The sequence below is a fragment of the Cavia porcellus genome, unplaced genomic scaffold (assembly GCF_034190915.1).
Source record: "Cavia porcellus strain 051 isolate PalLab524CR breed Dunkin Hartley unplaced genomic scaffold, mCavPor4.1 scaffold_11, whole genome shotgun sequence".
Classification (NCBI taxonomy): domain Eukaryota; kingdom Metazoa; phylum Chordata; class Mammalia; order Rodentia; family Caviidae; genus Cavia; species Cavia porcellus.
In genome coordinates this window covers 4,603,008-4,618,280 of record NW_026947494.1, presented here as the reverse complement: position 1 = coordinate 4,618,280, position 15,273 = coordinate 4,603,008, and the positions used below count along the sequence as shown (strand labels likewise).

Below are 15,273 nucleotides of genomic sequence, written 5' to 3'. Positions count from 1 at the left end.
TAAAGGCTGGGGGAACCTCCCTGGGGATTCCCCCCCCCCGGGGGCTGTAGGGCACCGGGCTGGACCTCATCCCAGTGCCCAGACATCCCCAGGCAAAGGGAATGTGTGTTCCCTGCACCCTCACCTTCTCAGCCAAGGGGGTGACAAGGCTTAAATCGGCACAGCTCAGGCAGGGGCCCGGCTGCACGGGCTCCCCAGCACTTGTGTGGGGTCCAGGTACTTAGAACTCAGCACCTCCTGTGCTAATTGTGATCACCTCCCATTTTCCTAGCACCCAGTACCAAAGAAAGCCCAGTCTTTGGTCCAAGCAGAGCCTTCGCCCTGCTCTTCCCTTGGTTTCAGTGACGTCTGTTTAGAGGCCACTGTGCCCCTGCCCCAAGCCAGGTGCCCGCTCAGAACCTACTGGGGTCTCTCCTGCCAGCCTTTCTCAGCTGTCCCCGCTCCCTGCCCCAGGATCCCAACACACGCCCAAACTGCCTTCCTGGCTCCTGGCTGTCCCTGCGGCCCTTGGTGCATGGCCTGTGCCTCTTCTTTGGTGACATCGCCCCCATGTGGTCACTCAGCATCTGCTGGTGACCGTGGAGTGCTCCCTCTTCCCCTGCCCTCAGATGCTGCGGTGCAGGCCCAGGATCCCACCCTGAGGCTCAGCGGAGCAGGCCCTGCGGGACTTGTGACCTGATAATGTCACCCACTGCTGGACCCTGAGGACTTCCTGTAGCTTTCGTGGCCATGGTTCAGCCCTCAGAGATGCAGAATGCTCCAGGCTGGGCTTCCATGGGAGAAGCTGCAGGTACAGAATCCAGGGCAGAGGAGCCCGGGTTGAGTGGGGAAGGACCAGTGAGGGCAGCCGGAAGCAGGTGGCCAGGGTGCTTGGCAGGAAGAAGGGTCCCCAGGGTGCCCCAGGTTGGCCCAAGAAGAGCAGGGGCAGCTCTGACTGCCAAGACCCATGGACACCCCAGAGCCCAGAGGACAGCAGAAACCAGTGGAGCAGAGAAGAGACCGTGGGGCTTTGTTTGCTGATAAAATAAAAACCTCACCACCAAGGGAGGCTTTGAGTGCCTGTTTATGGGGTGCTCACCCAGTGGCTATTCTCTGAGTGTGACTAGGAGCCTAATGACCCTCACAGCCAGCCCCGGGAACTGCTCCGCCCAGGCTGTGAGGGGCTGCCTGGGCCTGGGCCAAGGCCCAGCTCATTGCCCCCCACCTCTTATGCCCAGTGGACTGTGCAGTGGGAAAGGCTTTGCTCTGACCACAGAGCCCTGCTCCTGAGGAATTGGGTGCTGTTCACTGCTCCTCCCTGAGGACACTGATCCGAGATCCCCAGGACAGACTCCCCAGCCCCCCATCCCAAGTGTTCGGAGCAGGTGTGTAGAGCTCAGGCCCTGAGCACTGTGGAGTTCAGAGCAGGTGTGCGGAGCCCAGGCCGGACACCCAGGGTCATTGCTTGTGTGCTTGTCCAGGTGAAGGGGTGGAAGTTGAGTGCCACCTGCCTGACTCACAAATGACCACAGTACAGAGGAGCATGGAGCTGGGACTGGGTCTTCACTCACCTGCAGCTCCCTGGGGGGTCACTCGACCCCTGGGCCCGAGTCTGAGAGGAGCAGGATAAGGCAGAACAGCAGGTAGATCCCCACAGCACATCAGGGGACTCCAGACAAAAGGGCCACCAACCCTACGTCCGCACCAGGACAGGGGAGGGGGGGGCAGAGAGTAACTAGCATGTCGCACACTGAGTGATTATCTCCTGGTTAGGGACTGGTGGTCGGCTGTGATGTGTGACCTTCACCCCTTGGGGGTTCCGTCTCTTTCTCAAGGCTTAATCACTGGGCCTGTTGGGAGCCACAGGCAGACAGGTTCTGCAGAGTGGGTGAGCCTGACCTCAGACACCTCCCAGTGAGTGGGTGTCCAGGCCTTTGTGAGCCATCGTTCTAGCTGGAGTTAGGGACCCCTTGGCTCCCCATAACTGCCCGTGTGCCTCAGCGTCTTTCTTCTCACCACTGGAATTCCAATAACGTTTTCCTGGGATTACACATGTGGGCTCCTCCTGACCATCACAAGGCCCAGAAGGGCTTTCCCTACCATTGGTGCTGCTACAGTTTACAGATACTGGATTTCCTTTCACTGGGGAGAAATGCTGCAGCTTCACTCCCCAGGACATTTGGAAGCTGAGCACCCGTGGTACCTGGTTTCCTCTAGAGTCCTGACTTAATCCCAGCTTACCACAGGGAGCCCCTGCCTGGGGGTGAAGGGTCCCCCAGCAGCCAGGGAAGACAGCTCCCAAGGGTTCTGCAGGAGAGCATCTCTCAGGCCGAAGCCCGAGTACCCTCTCTTATGCAGAGACAGCTGTGCAGCAAGACTTCTGGAGGGTATGCGAAGGGGACAGGGGACCTCAAGGCCCGCCCAGACCTGGGATCACGGTACAACACTCCTCTCACTGTGCAGGAGCAGATGACTGCCCAGCTCTCCTGAGAGGTGAAAGCAACACCACAGTAAACCGGCCCAGTGAGACTCAAACCAGAAACGCAGGAGTCTAACGTCAGCAAAGACTCATCTCTGGGGGCTCCAGCCTGTCACTGTCCCTTGCTGATGCTGGGAGGCACAGATGACAGGAGTAGGAGGGTTGCTCTGGCCACCTACACTGACTTGAACTTTGCTTGATTCGGGCCATCAACTGAACAGGGTGCTGCTTTCGTGAGAAAAGAGGTGCGGATCTGGGTAGAACAGGTTGAGAGTGACCTGGGACAAGGCATGACATCGTGAAGGTGACCAGGCTGGGACACTGACCAGGACCAAGGGTCTGGAGGGCAGAGGCAGGATATACTGCTCTGTGGAGGCCAGGTTGACGGGCTGCAAGCTGGGGGGCAGGGGGGCGCCTGGGGTCTGAGTGTGGCATGGGCAGCACAGTGAGCCTGGAGCAGTTGGGACACAGAACAGATACCCTGAGACACTGAAGATGTGACACCAGCAGATGTGGGGAGACCAGAGGAGCCCCAAACGCTCAGTGGATAACTGGGGTTCTAGGGTTCAAGTCACCCCTAGGTTGATCAGCTTTCAGTAGATGCTCCAGGCAGAGGGAGTGAGAGGTGGGTTTGTGGGAGACGCCCGCTGGGGCCCAGCTGCTGTGAGGGCTCAGGAGCCACAAGTGCTCACCGGACCTGTGGCAGGGCTGAGAGCTCAGAGGGACAGATGAAGTCAGGAGGTGGGGCTTGGGAGCTCGGGAGCCCTGCTGGGCACCCAGCACTGTGGATGTGAGTGGGTGGGGAAGGGAGGGACAGATGCAAGGACTGCTGGGAGACAGGAAAGAGGAGCAGGGGAGGGTCCTGCAGAGAGGAGGCTTGCCTGGACAAGAGCAGACTGAGTGGGTTTCAGGGCTGTCGAGGAGATGGACTGCATGTATGTGTATGCATGTGTTACATGTGTGCATGTGTCCGTGTGTGCATGTATGTGCATGCATGCACGTGTGCATGCTTGTGTATGGGTGTGCACATGTGCATGTGTACACCTGTGTATGAGTGTGCATGTGCATGTACACATGTGCGTGTGCGCATGCATGCATGTTGGTCTGCAGGTGCCCAGGGGAGGCAAGGTCAGGCATTCGGCAGATCCCAGGCTGTCTCATCGCCCACCTGGGAAGCAGCAGCTGGGACTGGGCAGAGGTTTTCTGTCAACCCCTTGGGCTCACCACCCAGGGCAGAGGGCTGGCTCCCCGTCACCACTGCCAGCATAGCCTGATCCACCTGGGTCCTAAAGCTGGCAGCTCCATAGGCACAACAGGCAAAGTCTCCCGAGCACATGGCCACTCCTCCAGCTGCCACTGGCTACCTGAGAGCCAGGCCAGCTATGCAGCTGGGTCCTCCCTCTCCTGGCCCCTAGGATTCTCCCAGCCCAGCACCATCCAGGTAACGGTTCAGGATCCAAATCAGCCAGACTTGGGAGGGGAAAGCCACCAGTCCTCAGCGACATTCTGCCTCCGATGTGGATCTCGGGGCCCCAAGCTCAGCGGAGGAGTGGCCTTGGTGGGAGCCTCAAGTGTCTGTGCCCACGGCCCAGTGTCCCCTGGGGTCACTCAGCAACCCCCAGATGATACCCCCAAATCCCCTTCCTTTTCGAGAAGCACCTGAACATTAGGGTGCCTTGCTCTGCACCCCAGCAGCCTGAAGATCAACAACTGGTCCTGTGGTCACATCCAGTGAGGCTGTAGTGGAAAACAGTGCCAGCCAGGTTCTCTGGTCCCGTCCTCCACCGGCCACAGAGACACAGGCAGTCACACACTCGGGAGCTGGTCTCAGGCAAGCACAGTGGGCGAGGTGGGTGTCGGAAACAGCAGCCACCACCACCTCTAGGTCACCACCTCTGGGCCGCCCCAGGCTCCTGAGGCTGCCAGCCCAGCACCGCACCTGCTCCTCGCTGAAACCATCCTGGGCATCTGGTTAGCACTGAGTGCGGCTGTACATACCTCAGGGTCACACAAGTGACCACATCATGGCCACCACCCTTCTCCCTAGGGCATGGGGCCGCCCAGAGCAGGGCTTTACTGAGAACCATGGGTTGGAGCCAACTGTGTCCCAAGGGAGTGGTGATCTTCTCCCGGGGTGGGGCAGAGTGGACACAGTGAAGCCTTGGTGGCCGCAGGGGAACAGATGGCACAGGCTCCACTGGGATGGGCCAGACACTGCCGCTCGCCCTGGGAAGCCTCACTTTCAGCAAGGCCAAGGTACAGGCATGCGCCGGCTTCCCTGCCTCCCAGGGTGGCCAGGCCTCCAGCTCCCGCAGGCTGCAGGCATCATGGAGCTGGTGTGGCCACCCTGCTATGCCAGTCAGTCCAGGGCTGCTGGACTGAGGTGGCCGCGCCTCCCCGCTGGGCTCACTCAGACCTGCGGAGCTCCTCTCCCTCGCTGCTGAGGAGCCTGCTGTAGTCTCCAGCCCCTGACGTGTCTTCCCATCATGGTTCAGACCTACATGGTCCCCCTGTCAGACGCAGGCCCAAGCAGCACCTCGAGCTCGGTGGCTGGAAGCACGGGTGACGCTCAGCACCCAGCATCTGCCTGGCTTGTCTGCTGGAGCCCACGGAAGCAAGCACGCAGGCCACACTGCCCTGGACCAGGACAGCGCTGTCAGGGAATGCCCAGGCAGAGCCACCTCCCTGTGAGAGGAATGCATCGACCCACACAGCACTGCTTTCCAAAGTTTATTAAAAATCAAAGAATAGAAAACTTTACATAAAAATACGTCAATTTTAGCTTCCACATCGTTGTCTGCGCACCAGAAAATCTAAACGCGGTGTCTCTTTGCTAACCCTGTGGCGGACGCCCACGGAGACTGCCAGGCCAGCACATTGCTCACCTCGGGGACGGCAGCACCTGCACTCGCTGGTCAGGCTGGGCTGGGCAGGGCAGGGCCGGGCCGAACCGGACCGGAGCGGAGCTCGCACCTGCCGGCCCCGTCCTCTCAGTGGGGCCCTTATGTAGGTTCAGTCAGTATTGCTAACGTGTAGAGATTAGTACGTGCCTACAGATCGGTGCTCATAAATACTCTTTATCAACAGGTTCATAATTTAAATATTTTAAATATTTTGAGATTCCAATCGCCACAGACTGCAGACACCTGTGCCGTGATGCCCTGGCCACCCCTCGCCCACACACGGTCCGCAGCCTGCCCATGGCCCGCTTGTGCATCTGACATGGGAGCGTGTCCTCACCCGTCCATCACCCACAGACACCGGCCTGGGACTCATCACCCAAGGGCGGCATGGTGTGCTTCTCACCAGACAGTCCCCACACGGGCTTCAGGCTGGGCCTGACCCAAAGTCCCTGCAAATCGAGGAGTCAGGCTGACATGACACAGCCAACTCTCCAATAGCTGCCGCATTCTGCAAACTCAGGTGGGCAGGGCGGAGATATTCTCGATCAAGAAAGGTAACAGAGACAGTGGTGGTGGTGGCAGGCCACACCTGTGCAGCACACCTGTGTGTTCCACCTGGACGCTCGGAGATGCTTCCATGCCGGGCATCAGGGCAGGCGCTGGCAGCCAGGCGCTTCTCGTATCCGCTCTTACAGAACGAATGCATACTGCTATGCAGATTCCTCCACGGAATCAACGAATTCCTTTCTCCACATTCCCGAAACTGGGGGCCATTGTCTGTAACGATGCCGCAGCCGTCACTACAGGCCATGCCACCGAGACTGACGAGGCCTCCCCAGGGTCACACTGCTCTGAAGGGTTTCTGATGTGACCGCCTCTTCCCCTAGAAAGTGATACTTCTGGCACTTTAAATGCTGGATTTGTTGTCTAAAGAACCAAAACCAAAACGCTAAAACTTGTGGTTAGAGCGGGCCGATGGCTTGCGGCCCAAGGCAGGACTGGTGGGCAGGGGCCCCAGGCCCAATGAACCCCACCCAGCACTGCCAGGAACACGGCCCCTCTTGCTGGCCTCTGACCAAAACAAAAGACAGCAAATGAAACCCCAACCCCTCGCGTCACGGTGTTCATGATGCTCATGGGACAGCCAGCAACACAGTGAACCCAACTTAGAAAATGCAGCTTGGGAAAGGATCTAAGCTTGTTTAAAAAAAATCCCTCCTCCCTTAAATATAACTTATGTGAAAATATGAAATTAAATAAAAATATCTGATTATTGCACAAATCATAAGTTTTCGATATTTACATAGAAAAACAGTTCTGAAGTCTCAAACAAAATGCAAGGGCAGTAACACGACGGCCTCCACTCCTGCCTCCTCTGACCACAGGAAATACAGACTCCTGCCGACGAGGAGCAGCCAGGAGGGCTGCAGCAAACCAGCAGGCGACCACGTTCCTGTCTTCGGCAGGGCCGCCCACCCAGGAACACAGACTCCAGGAGGCCAGGCTTGTCCACGGCGTAAGGCTTCACAGATGAGCACGAGGAGCTGCTTGCTGGAGATGGACGCGACCACCACAGAGGAGCATGCAGAGTGACCGGCGGGCGCTATGGCCACGGGTGCTGAGTGCTGGTCTCGGGCGCGGGCGCCATCACCTGCTGAGACTCACGGGCAGGCTGTCCCTGGAGTGTGCGTGTTTCTTCCTCCGCCAGCCAGTGCGATTGTACTGCTGGTGGCCCCGGCTGCCCACAGGGGGCCGCACACCTCCACTGCCCACCGAACTGTAGCTGCCGCCCTGTGTGTGGCCATGGGATCCTTTCATGGACAGCTTCATGCCATTGTGCTGCTGCAGAGACAGAAACAGCGACACTGGGCATGGCACGCAGACTCTGCCCCGTGCCACCCACAGGAGCAATGCCACCAAGCCCGTCCCCAGCTGAGAGCTGCTTCCCACAGGAGAAAGCTGGAGGCACTAGAGCACAAGACATGCCGACAGGACCCAGGTGACCGGAGTGACGGAAACCACAGGCCAGAGCAGGCCACCAGACTCAGGGCCAGCTTGCTCTGCCGGTCTGCAGGGTAAGATGCCCTGTCCACCGGCCCTCATGCCTCCCCACCCTACTACATGACCACCCGCTTCAGGCTCCCTGCACTGCCAGGTGGAGCCGGGGAAATCGGCTGCCTCACGAGCAGGTGAACAGGAAAGCCACAGCCGAGAGGCAAAGGTCGCTTTCCCTAGCGCAAAGCGGCAGCTCTGACGGGTCAGCACAGCGACGTGACAGAGCAACGCTGTCACAGGCTGGGAAGCTCCAGGAAGGCAAGCCAGTACGCCACCACCAAGGGGACTAAGAAGCATGGTACGGGGCCCAAGAATAAAGCAGGGTGCAACTGACGGGTGAGGAGCATTAGTGCCACACACACACACACACACACACACACACACACACACACACACAGAGGCATGTCGCAAATGTGGGCTCCGCAGTGAGCTGCTTTCACATGCCACTTCTGCTGCACCAGACAGAGCAGAGACAAGCCAGGGCTGGAGGAAGCACCCTAGGTCTTCCTGAGACCGGGGACGGGGGTGTCACCCCAAAGCAGCCCACCACCCTCCACGTCCCCTGGGGCGGTGCAGGAACAGCAGCCGAGAGACACAGCACTTCACACAGGTACAGCAAGACTCACTCCTGTGTTAGCTTTTGCTTCTTGAAAGCTACGTTACTTATAAAAAACCAACTATTTAGCACAAATGAACTTAAATAAGGAAGCAAAATGGCCCTCATTTTGACTTTCACCTTTTTAAAGTTTCATTTGCATGCTAACCAGTTTAGCAAAGGCACGAAGAGGAGCTTCTGGTGGGTAAGGAAACTTCTCCCTGAGCTGCCCGAACACCAGGAGAACCGCGCGGTGGCGGGGCACCTCAGGGTGCAGCCGGGGAGGGCATACGCACCTTATGGTACAGGTGAGGGCTGGACAGTGGGTTGGGGGACGCTGAGGGGATGGCAGGGGAGGACATGTGATGCACAGCTTTCAAGGTCGAAGTTCCTTCCACACCAGGCTGTCTGCAAGGGACAGGGGCGACCCCGAGGGTGGGAGGAGGGATGGTGAACCTGGTCTGGGAGCAAACAGAGACAGGCACGGTACAGCACGTGAGGGCACAGCCAAGGAAGCGCGCCTACTTCCACCAAGCCCATGGAAACAGCTTCTGTCCCCAATACACCAGGAGCCCAGTCCCGTGGGCTTAAAGCTGACACCAGCAGACCACAACCCTGAGCAACCAGTCCCCAGCAAGCTGCCGCCTGCGTCCCTTGGAGGAACCCTAGGGAGACCCGCCTCTGCCCCCTCGCCCCACAGCAGGGGTGAGGCAAGGGTCCTCTGCTCTCTCCGAATCTCCCTGTGGGGAGGCTCCCCAGACACGAGGACAGGCAGCTGCCAGGGCAGAGTCCACCATGACCCCTGTGTCTCAACTGGTCCCTGCTGGCGCACTGTCTGCCCACTAAGTCTGACTTCCCCCCACAGGAGGCACAAGCCAGGCTGGATGTGGCGACCGCTCTGTGAGCTGACAGCAGGAACACACAGCTCCAGGCGGGGCACAGGTCCTTTTGCTTGGCAGCACTGTAAGCAACAGCTCTCAGCCGGTGGCAGCCAGGGGACCTGCACTGTGCTTGCTCACAGCCAATACCCAGCATACTCCTGAACCCGAGCGTCCGCCCAAGCCACGCATAGCTCCTCTGTCCCGCCGCGGTCCTAGCCCACATGCCATGCTGGAAGCTGCAGCCTGAGCCACCAGTCTGCATACGTCTAGGTCAATTCAAACTCAAAACAGAACCCACATCTCAAAAACCAATTTAAGTGAATGGCCACGCTGGATTTATACATACTCAATTAAGCCACAAAATTGTGGAAGTTTATTCTTCCAGAAAAAATTAGAAGTTTCTTCTAATTTTATCTAAATATCAAAACTAGCATATTGGCCAGGCATGGTGCCACACTCCTACAAGCCCAGCACTTGGGCGCCTGAGGCAGGAATTTGAGACCAGTGTGGGCTACAAAGTGAGTCAAAAGCCAGCCTGAACTCCATAGCAAGACCCTGTCTGAGAAAGACCAAACAAACAAACAAACAAACAAGAAAACCCCAGCACATTCTAACAAAGTCCCCTCCACGATTCCCGAGTTGAGGACATGGAAGAGCCTGGGACAAGGTCCAGGACAGGCTGAGCAACCAATATCAGCACCCCTCACCAAGAGTCTGGGTGCAGCCTCAGGCTGGTCACAGAGCTGCTATGGAGACAGCTGAAGTGGCTCCTGCTAAAGCCACCTGGGCCTCCAGAAGCAAGAGTCACCCCCCCACGCAAAAGCCAGACAGACTTTTTTTTAGAACAATGGGAATCATACTGTATCCACAGAAAAAGACAGAGAACTTCTACAATAAAACAGAACTATAAACCCACTGAAGATTCGGAAAGTTTCTCTTCTAAGTCTAGAGCAGCCCCAGACCCCCCAGCACCCTCACAGCGTGGAGCACACGGCACAGACTTGTACCTGATTGTTGGTCGTCATGATCAGTGTGCGGGAGGGAGTGGACTGAGGCTTGCTGCTGGCCAAGGGCAGGGCGGCAGGCAGGCTGGCCACCAGAGTCGCGGGTGCCTGCAGGCTGAACTGATACACGCTGGGCGTGGTGCAGGGTGCTGTGTCCGAATCCTGCAGTCCAGCACAAAAACAAGAGCCGACATGGGGCACAGGGGACGCTGCTTCCAAAGAGAGCACCTCACTGAGCCCCCCTGCTCCACAGCGAGAGGCTGCCCTGGTGACACTGCTTCCCAGACCTCGTCGGCTCTTCGGAAGATGACACCAAAGGAAATACGAAGAGTCATCCCACTAAAGGCCCCATTTCGAGACAGTCCCCTGGCTCATGTGGGTGGTACCATGGCCTGGGCCCTGGGCCCATGGGCCACACTGCCCGTCTGCTCGGGCTCAGGCAGAAGCAGATACAGGGCAGACAGGAGCCACAGCCCCCCACTGGGCTGTCCCTGGAGCACAACCCCTGGGGCAGAGCGGCAGGCACACTCACGATGTCACTTCCAGACAGTGAAGACACAGAGGATGCAGACGAGCCAGAAGAGAGCAGCTGGGGACTGGACAGGGACAAGGTCAGGCGCTCGCTGTAGGGTGACCCAGGCTCCCGGCTCTGCGGCTGCTCTCCATCACACGGGGACACGCGCTCTTTGATCTTAATCCTATTGTCTGGTGGGACACAGGAAGGAGGTCACAGCAAGGAGGTCACAGCACATGTAGACGCGTTGGCCCGACAGACCTCTACTCCGAAGCTCGGCTGTGCCTCGGAGGCTGCTGACAAACCCACTTTTCCATTTCAGTTTATCTAACTGTGAAGGCCGTGCCAATTCAAACACACCTGAAACACGGTGGGTATGCAAACCACCTCCCACTACAGCGCACAAAACCCAAATACAGACCAGGTTACTCCCAAGGAATGCTCAGCAACAACCAGGATGCGCCCTAAATATAAACACCACCGGATTTCCAGGACTGGTACAAACCCGGAGTGCCAGATGTCTCAATGACAGTTACCCGGTGAAACACTAAAATTAAACTGCCTTGGGTAAAATATATTAAGGTGAACTTCACCGACTGCTTTTTGTGTTTCTAATGCAGCCACTGGACTCCCTAGAATCCCACACGTGGCACAGGCTGTTTCTATGAGGCAGTGCGGGCCCGGGCTTGCAGTTTCTCATTAAATGCTGACCAGGAAAAGCTAGACTTTTTCCTAGGCCACACAGCCTGCCACAAGGGGCCAAGGCAGCACTCCGGGCATTGACGGCAAACAGGACAGCGAGGGAGAGGAGGGGGCCCTCACCCAGATCCGGCAGCGGGTGGACTCTGTTGCCCCACTTCTCCTTGATCCACCTCCGGTAGTCAATCACTTCCTGAGTCACCTTGATGATTCTTCCTAAAGTACTACAAGGGTAACACCAGCCATCAGCCCGGCCCACTCACACTGGCGCCATGCCAGAGGAGCAGGGGCAGGGTGAACAGACTTCACAAAGTATCTCCAGCATCGTACTCTGAGCTCAAACGCAGTGTGAGATCACAGTACCCACTTCGGTGTCTGCACAGTCTGTCTACACAGACTGCTTCAGTCCAGTTCACAGGTGGGACAGCCCAGCCTCCCGCACAGGTGCCACACCTGACAGCTCCTTCTCCCACTGCTCAGCCAGAAATGGAGGCAGCACCCCGTGCTAGCGGGGCCCAGGGCTGAACTGAAAACACGCCTCTACCACCACAAGCACCGTGAGGGACCTCGAGAGCGACACACTCCAGCCATCGTGCAGGCCAGGACAGAACACCTGTCCACAGTCTCCGTCCACCCACTCCGGCCAGGACAGAACACCTGTCCACAGTGGCCGTCCACCCACTCCGCACTGCCGCTCTCTCCTCCTGCCTGCCTCCACCTCCTCACACCCTCACCCCAGGCCACAGCAGCACACAGGGTCGGAGTGAGCATTTCTGATTACCTAAGGACGCCACACTGCAGCATGCGGGGCGCTGACAGGAAGAGAAAGGTGGTGCCACATGCATGCGGAGGCTGCCTGGAGGGACAGCAGCACCCCGAAGCTTCCCTCCACCAACAGAGCACACCCTGACCAAATGTCAATGCCCTGAAGAAGAAACCTCTTCCTGCCAACACCTGCAAGTCCTGCATGGGGCCAGGCGGGTGTGGCTGCGCCCCACAGCAACTGAGGGCCCAGAGCAGGACCCAGGCCCTCGTTACCTTTCCGAGTCTCTGTTTGGGTAGGACCTGGCAAGCGGGGACACGGCGTGGCTGAGAACAATGTAGGCATAGTCGAACACCTGCTTCACTTGCATGGCCCCGTAGGAGCTCCGGCCAACGTCGTTTCCTGCAACGGGAAGGCACTGTCACTGTCAGACACCACTGCAGGCTCATACCTCCTTCCAGGTGTTTCCAAGCTTCTCCCTCCAGTCACTGTGCAGCAGGCCCTCAGCCCGACACCCCAGACCTCACCAGCATCAGCAGGGCCGCCCGCCCCAGGCCAGAACCATGGCCACCATCACAGGGAGTCACCCCATGTGGCCTGCACCTCTGTCAGCCAAAAGGGACACTGCGGAGGGGAAGCCTGGAGGACAATGCCTGTGTGAGCTCTGGCCCTAAGAACTGGACAAGCAGCAAACCAAAGCAAGCCCAGCAAAGACACCGAGTAAAGCATCGGGGTTTGTCTGCATAAGACAGAGCATCAATTGGCAGCATGTATACAAAGCACCCACACAATTCGGTTAGGTGTGGATTGCACGGAGGTGCATTCTAAGAGCTGGAATTTCATCTCCTCTAATTTCAGTGCGACCCAGTGATCATGAAGATCTTCAGCTTTCAAGAACACGCAAGCAGACACCCAAAGACAGTGGATATCCTCAGTTTTTCAGGCGCAGGGTGGGTAACACCCTGTGAACCACACCATCAGCAAAACCATGGCATAAAGCGTGCCCTTTAAAAGTCACAATAAAGGGGCTGGGGGTATAGCTCAGCGGCATAAGCGCCTGCCTTGAAAGCAGGCAGTTGTGAGTTCGATCCCCGGTACCGATAAAAAGGAAAAAGACAAAAAAAAAAAAAAAAAAAAAAAGTCACAACAAAGCAGGCAATCTGCTGTCAAAAAACTTTAGGAAATAGATCTCATACCCTAGAAACCAACAAACAAAATAATTAAATTTGTATTAATTTTTAAAAAGTGGAATAATAAAAATATCAAACACGAATGAAAGACAAAAATCAGAGGAAAGCAAGTATGGTACATGTGGCAAGAGGTCTCTTTAGCACACACCATGGAGACAGGGCAGCAGACAGGCAGGCGCAGGTCACCTGACACCATCAGGTGAGGATGCAGAGGCAAAGCCCCTGATCTGGCCTTCTCAGCCACCTCCCTGTGCCCAACAGTGAGCACAGGGTCTCGGCTATCAGGTGCTCAGCAAATGCATGTAGAATTGATAAGCAACAATGTGCTAAACCCCATGATCATTAAACAAATGTAAATGAAATTTACACAGCATGGTTTCATCAGCTGGGTAAAGGTTCCAAGACTGCTGCCCAAGGTACAGAGTCCTAAGCTTCTCCATCAGTGCGCCTAACCCTGGAGCCCAGCCTGGGGTTGCCATGGGCCACCCTTCGGGGGCATGGACCCTGTGCCCTCAGCAGGTGGGCTCAAGACACACTGTACAGTCCCAACCCCAGCTGCAGGCTTGCGTGTGTCCAGCCGTATCACCCAAGGGCCAGCATCGATAGCAGCGCCACAGCAGAAACCGGCAGCCTTGTACAGAGAGCAGGATGGGTGTGCACACTCCGCCCTCTAGGCTGCCCACACTCGGGAAGCACAGGGTTCACAGCCAGCGTGTGACACCTGCAGTATGAAGACCACACACCTCTTCCCATGTCTGGCTGATTAAATAATCCCCCAGCAGAGAACTGAACAGGAATTCAGACAGTGTCCCCGGAGCAGAGGCTCCAGCCAGGCACCTGCTTTGGGCTCACAGCCAAGCCAGGCAGAGCCGGACACCCTTACCAGGCAGCAGCGGATCTTCGATGCACAACATGGACGGTCTGTACCCGCTGGTCATGGCTTTCATGATCTCTTCTTTGGCGATATAGGCACCTCCTTCTTTTATTCTAATACCAGTTTTCAAGTAATTAAAATTTCTTCCATATAGTTCAAAAAATTCTACAAGAAGCATCCCAAGGTTTTCATCAGCTCTCCGGGCATCAATTCTTGGGTGCAACTGTAAAAGCAATGCAGCCATAGTTTGCACAGGGTCAAGTCTTGACCTCAGGGGACACACACGATGGCACCAGTCACCCCTTTCAGGGACCGCCATTCAGTGACAGGCCCGAGGGAGTCTCAGCTGGCAGCGCATAGGTGCCTAGACTGTGCTCCAAAGAAACAAAGCACCCAAATGGCTTTCTTCAGTTTTAAAACTGGTAATGTATACAGCAGCTCCCTACAAACAGATGTGGCTGGCCCACGCTGCCAAACGTGCTACGTTAAGTGAACCACACTTCTGCACACTTCAGTCACCTGGGAGGTAGAGGTGACCTTAGAGGGTGGTCATTCTACCGTATGACCGGTAGGTGGCAGTACTAGACTAGCTCCCCACACGCAGGGCCGAAGTGCCAGGGCTGGACCCTGAGCCTGGAGTCCACAGCAAGCGCACACCCTGCCCAGCTAAGAGGATGCTTCCTTCAAGCAGGGCTGACCAACCCTGGGCCCCAGCCACAGGGGCTGACAACAAGCATCGCTCTTAGCGCGCAGACCTCGCAGTCGCATGCAGCTTTTCGATCTAACCGGACTGAAACCAGCTCCTCAGTGTGCAGCGTCCAGGTCCCAACTCACAGGGCGAGGGCGCCATGTGGGTCCTGACCAGCCTGCCCCGGGGACGCGGAGACAGGACTCCTCAACTGAGCACTGAGAACCTTGGCTCCAGAGGACTCACAGATTAACCCACAGTGAGCACAGTGCCTGCTCATGTCTGCCTCACCTTTATCCCTTAGTCCCTGCCTTTCCATCAAAGCCAACACTGAGGCCAGCCCGGCACAAGGTCCAGCCCCTTCCCTCCTGTGTGTGACACCATGGGCCAGCTGGCCTGAGCTGAGGGATGAGGGATGAAGGATGGTCACCCTGCGCCCTAGATGGTTGCAGGCCCCATCAGGAAGCCCCACAGCTGGCCCTGCAGCCCAGCTGGCGGTCCCTGAAGGAGTGAGCACCACCTCAATGCGGAGGAGCCCACATGGGTGTCACTTACTCCCAGAGCCCAGCAGGCGCCCTGCAGCCAGGCAGTAAATAAGTGACAGAAACAGTTGCACAGGGCAACAGGAAAGGGGAGACCCACAGAGGCA

General features: G+C 57.3%; 1 protein-coding gene across 2 annotated transcripts in view; it reads right to left on the bottom strand.

Annotated features, from left to right (window-relative positions):
• Positions 1-5,175: 5,175 nt before the first annotated feature.
• The window catches only part of Tent4a (terminal nucleotidyltransferase 4A), a 32,342-nt gene continuing 22,244 nt past the window's right edge, over positions 5,176-15,273 (bottom strand). Inside the window, exons 7-13 of one of the 2 annotated variants that reach the window (XM_005000103.4) lie at positions 13,946-14,159; positions 12,148-12,274; positions 11,233-11,333; positions 10,429-10,601; positions 9,900-10,058; positions 8,308-8,472; positions 5,176-7,203 (exon numbers count right to left, since the gene is read on the bottom strand). In XM_005000103.4, coding sequence (XP_005000160.2) covers positions 7,009-7,203; positions 8,308-8,472; positions 9,900-10,058; positions 10,429-10,601; positions 11,233-11,333; positions 12,148-12,274; positions 13,946-14,159 — 1,134 coding nt within the window. In that variant the 3' untranslated portion in view covers positions 5,176-7,008. The remainder of the gene's footprint in view (positions 7,204-8,307; positions 8,473-9,899; positions 10,059-10,428; positions 10,602-11,232; positions 11,334-12,147; positions 12,275-13,945; positions 14,160-15,273) is intronic. The other variant, XM_063257948.1, reaches the window with a different exon arrangement.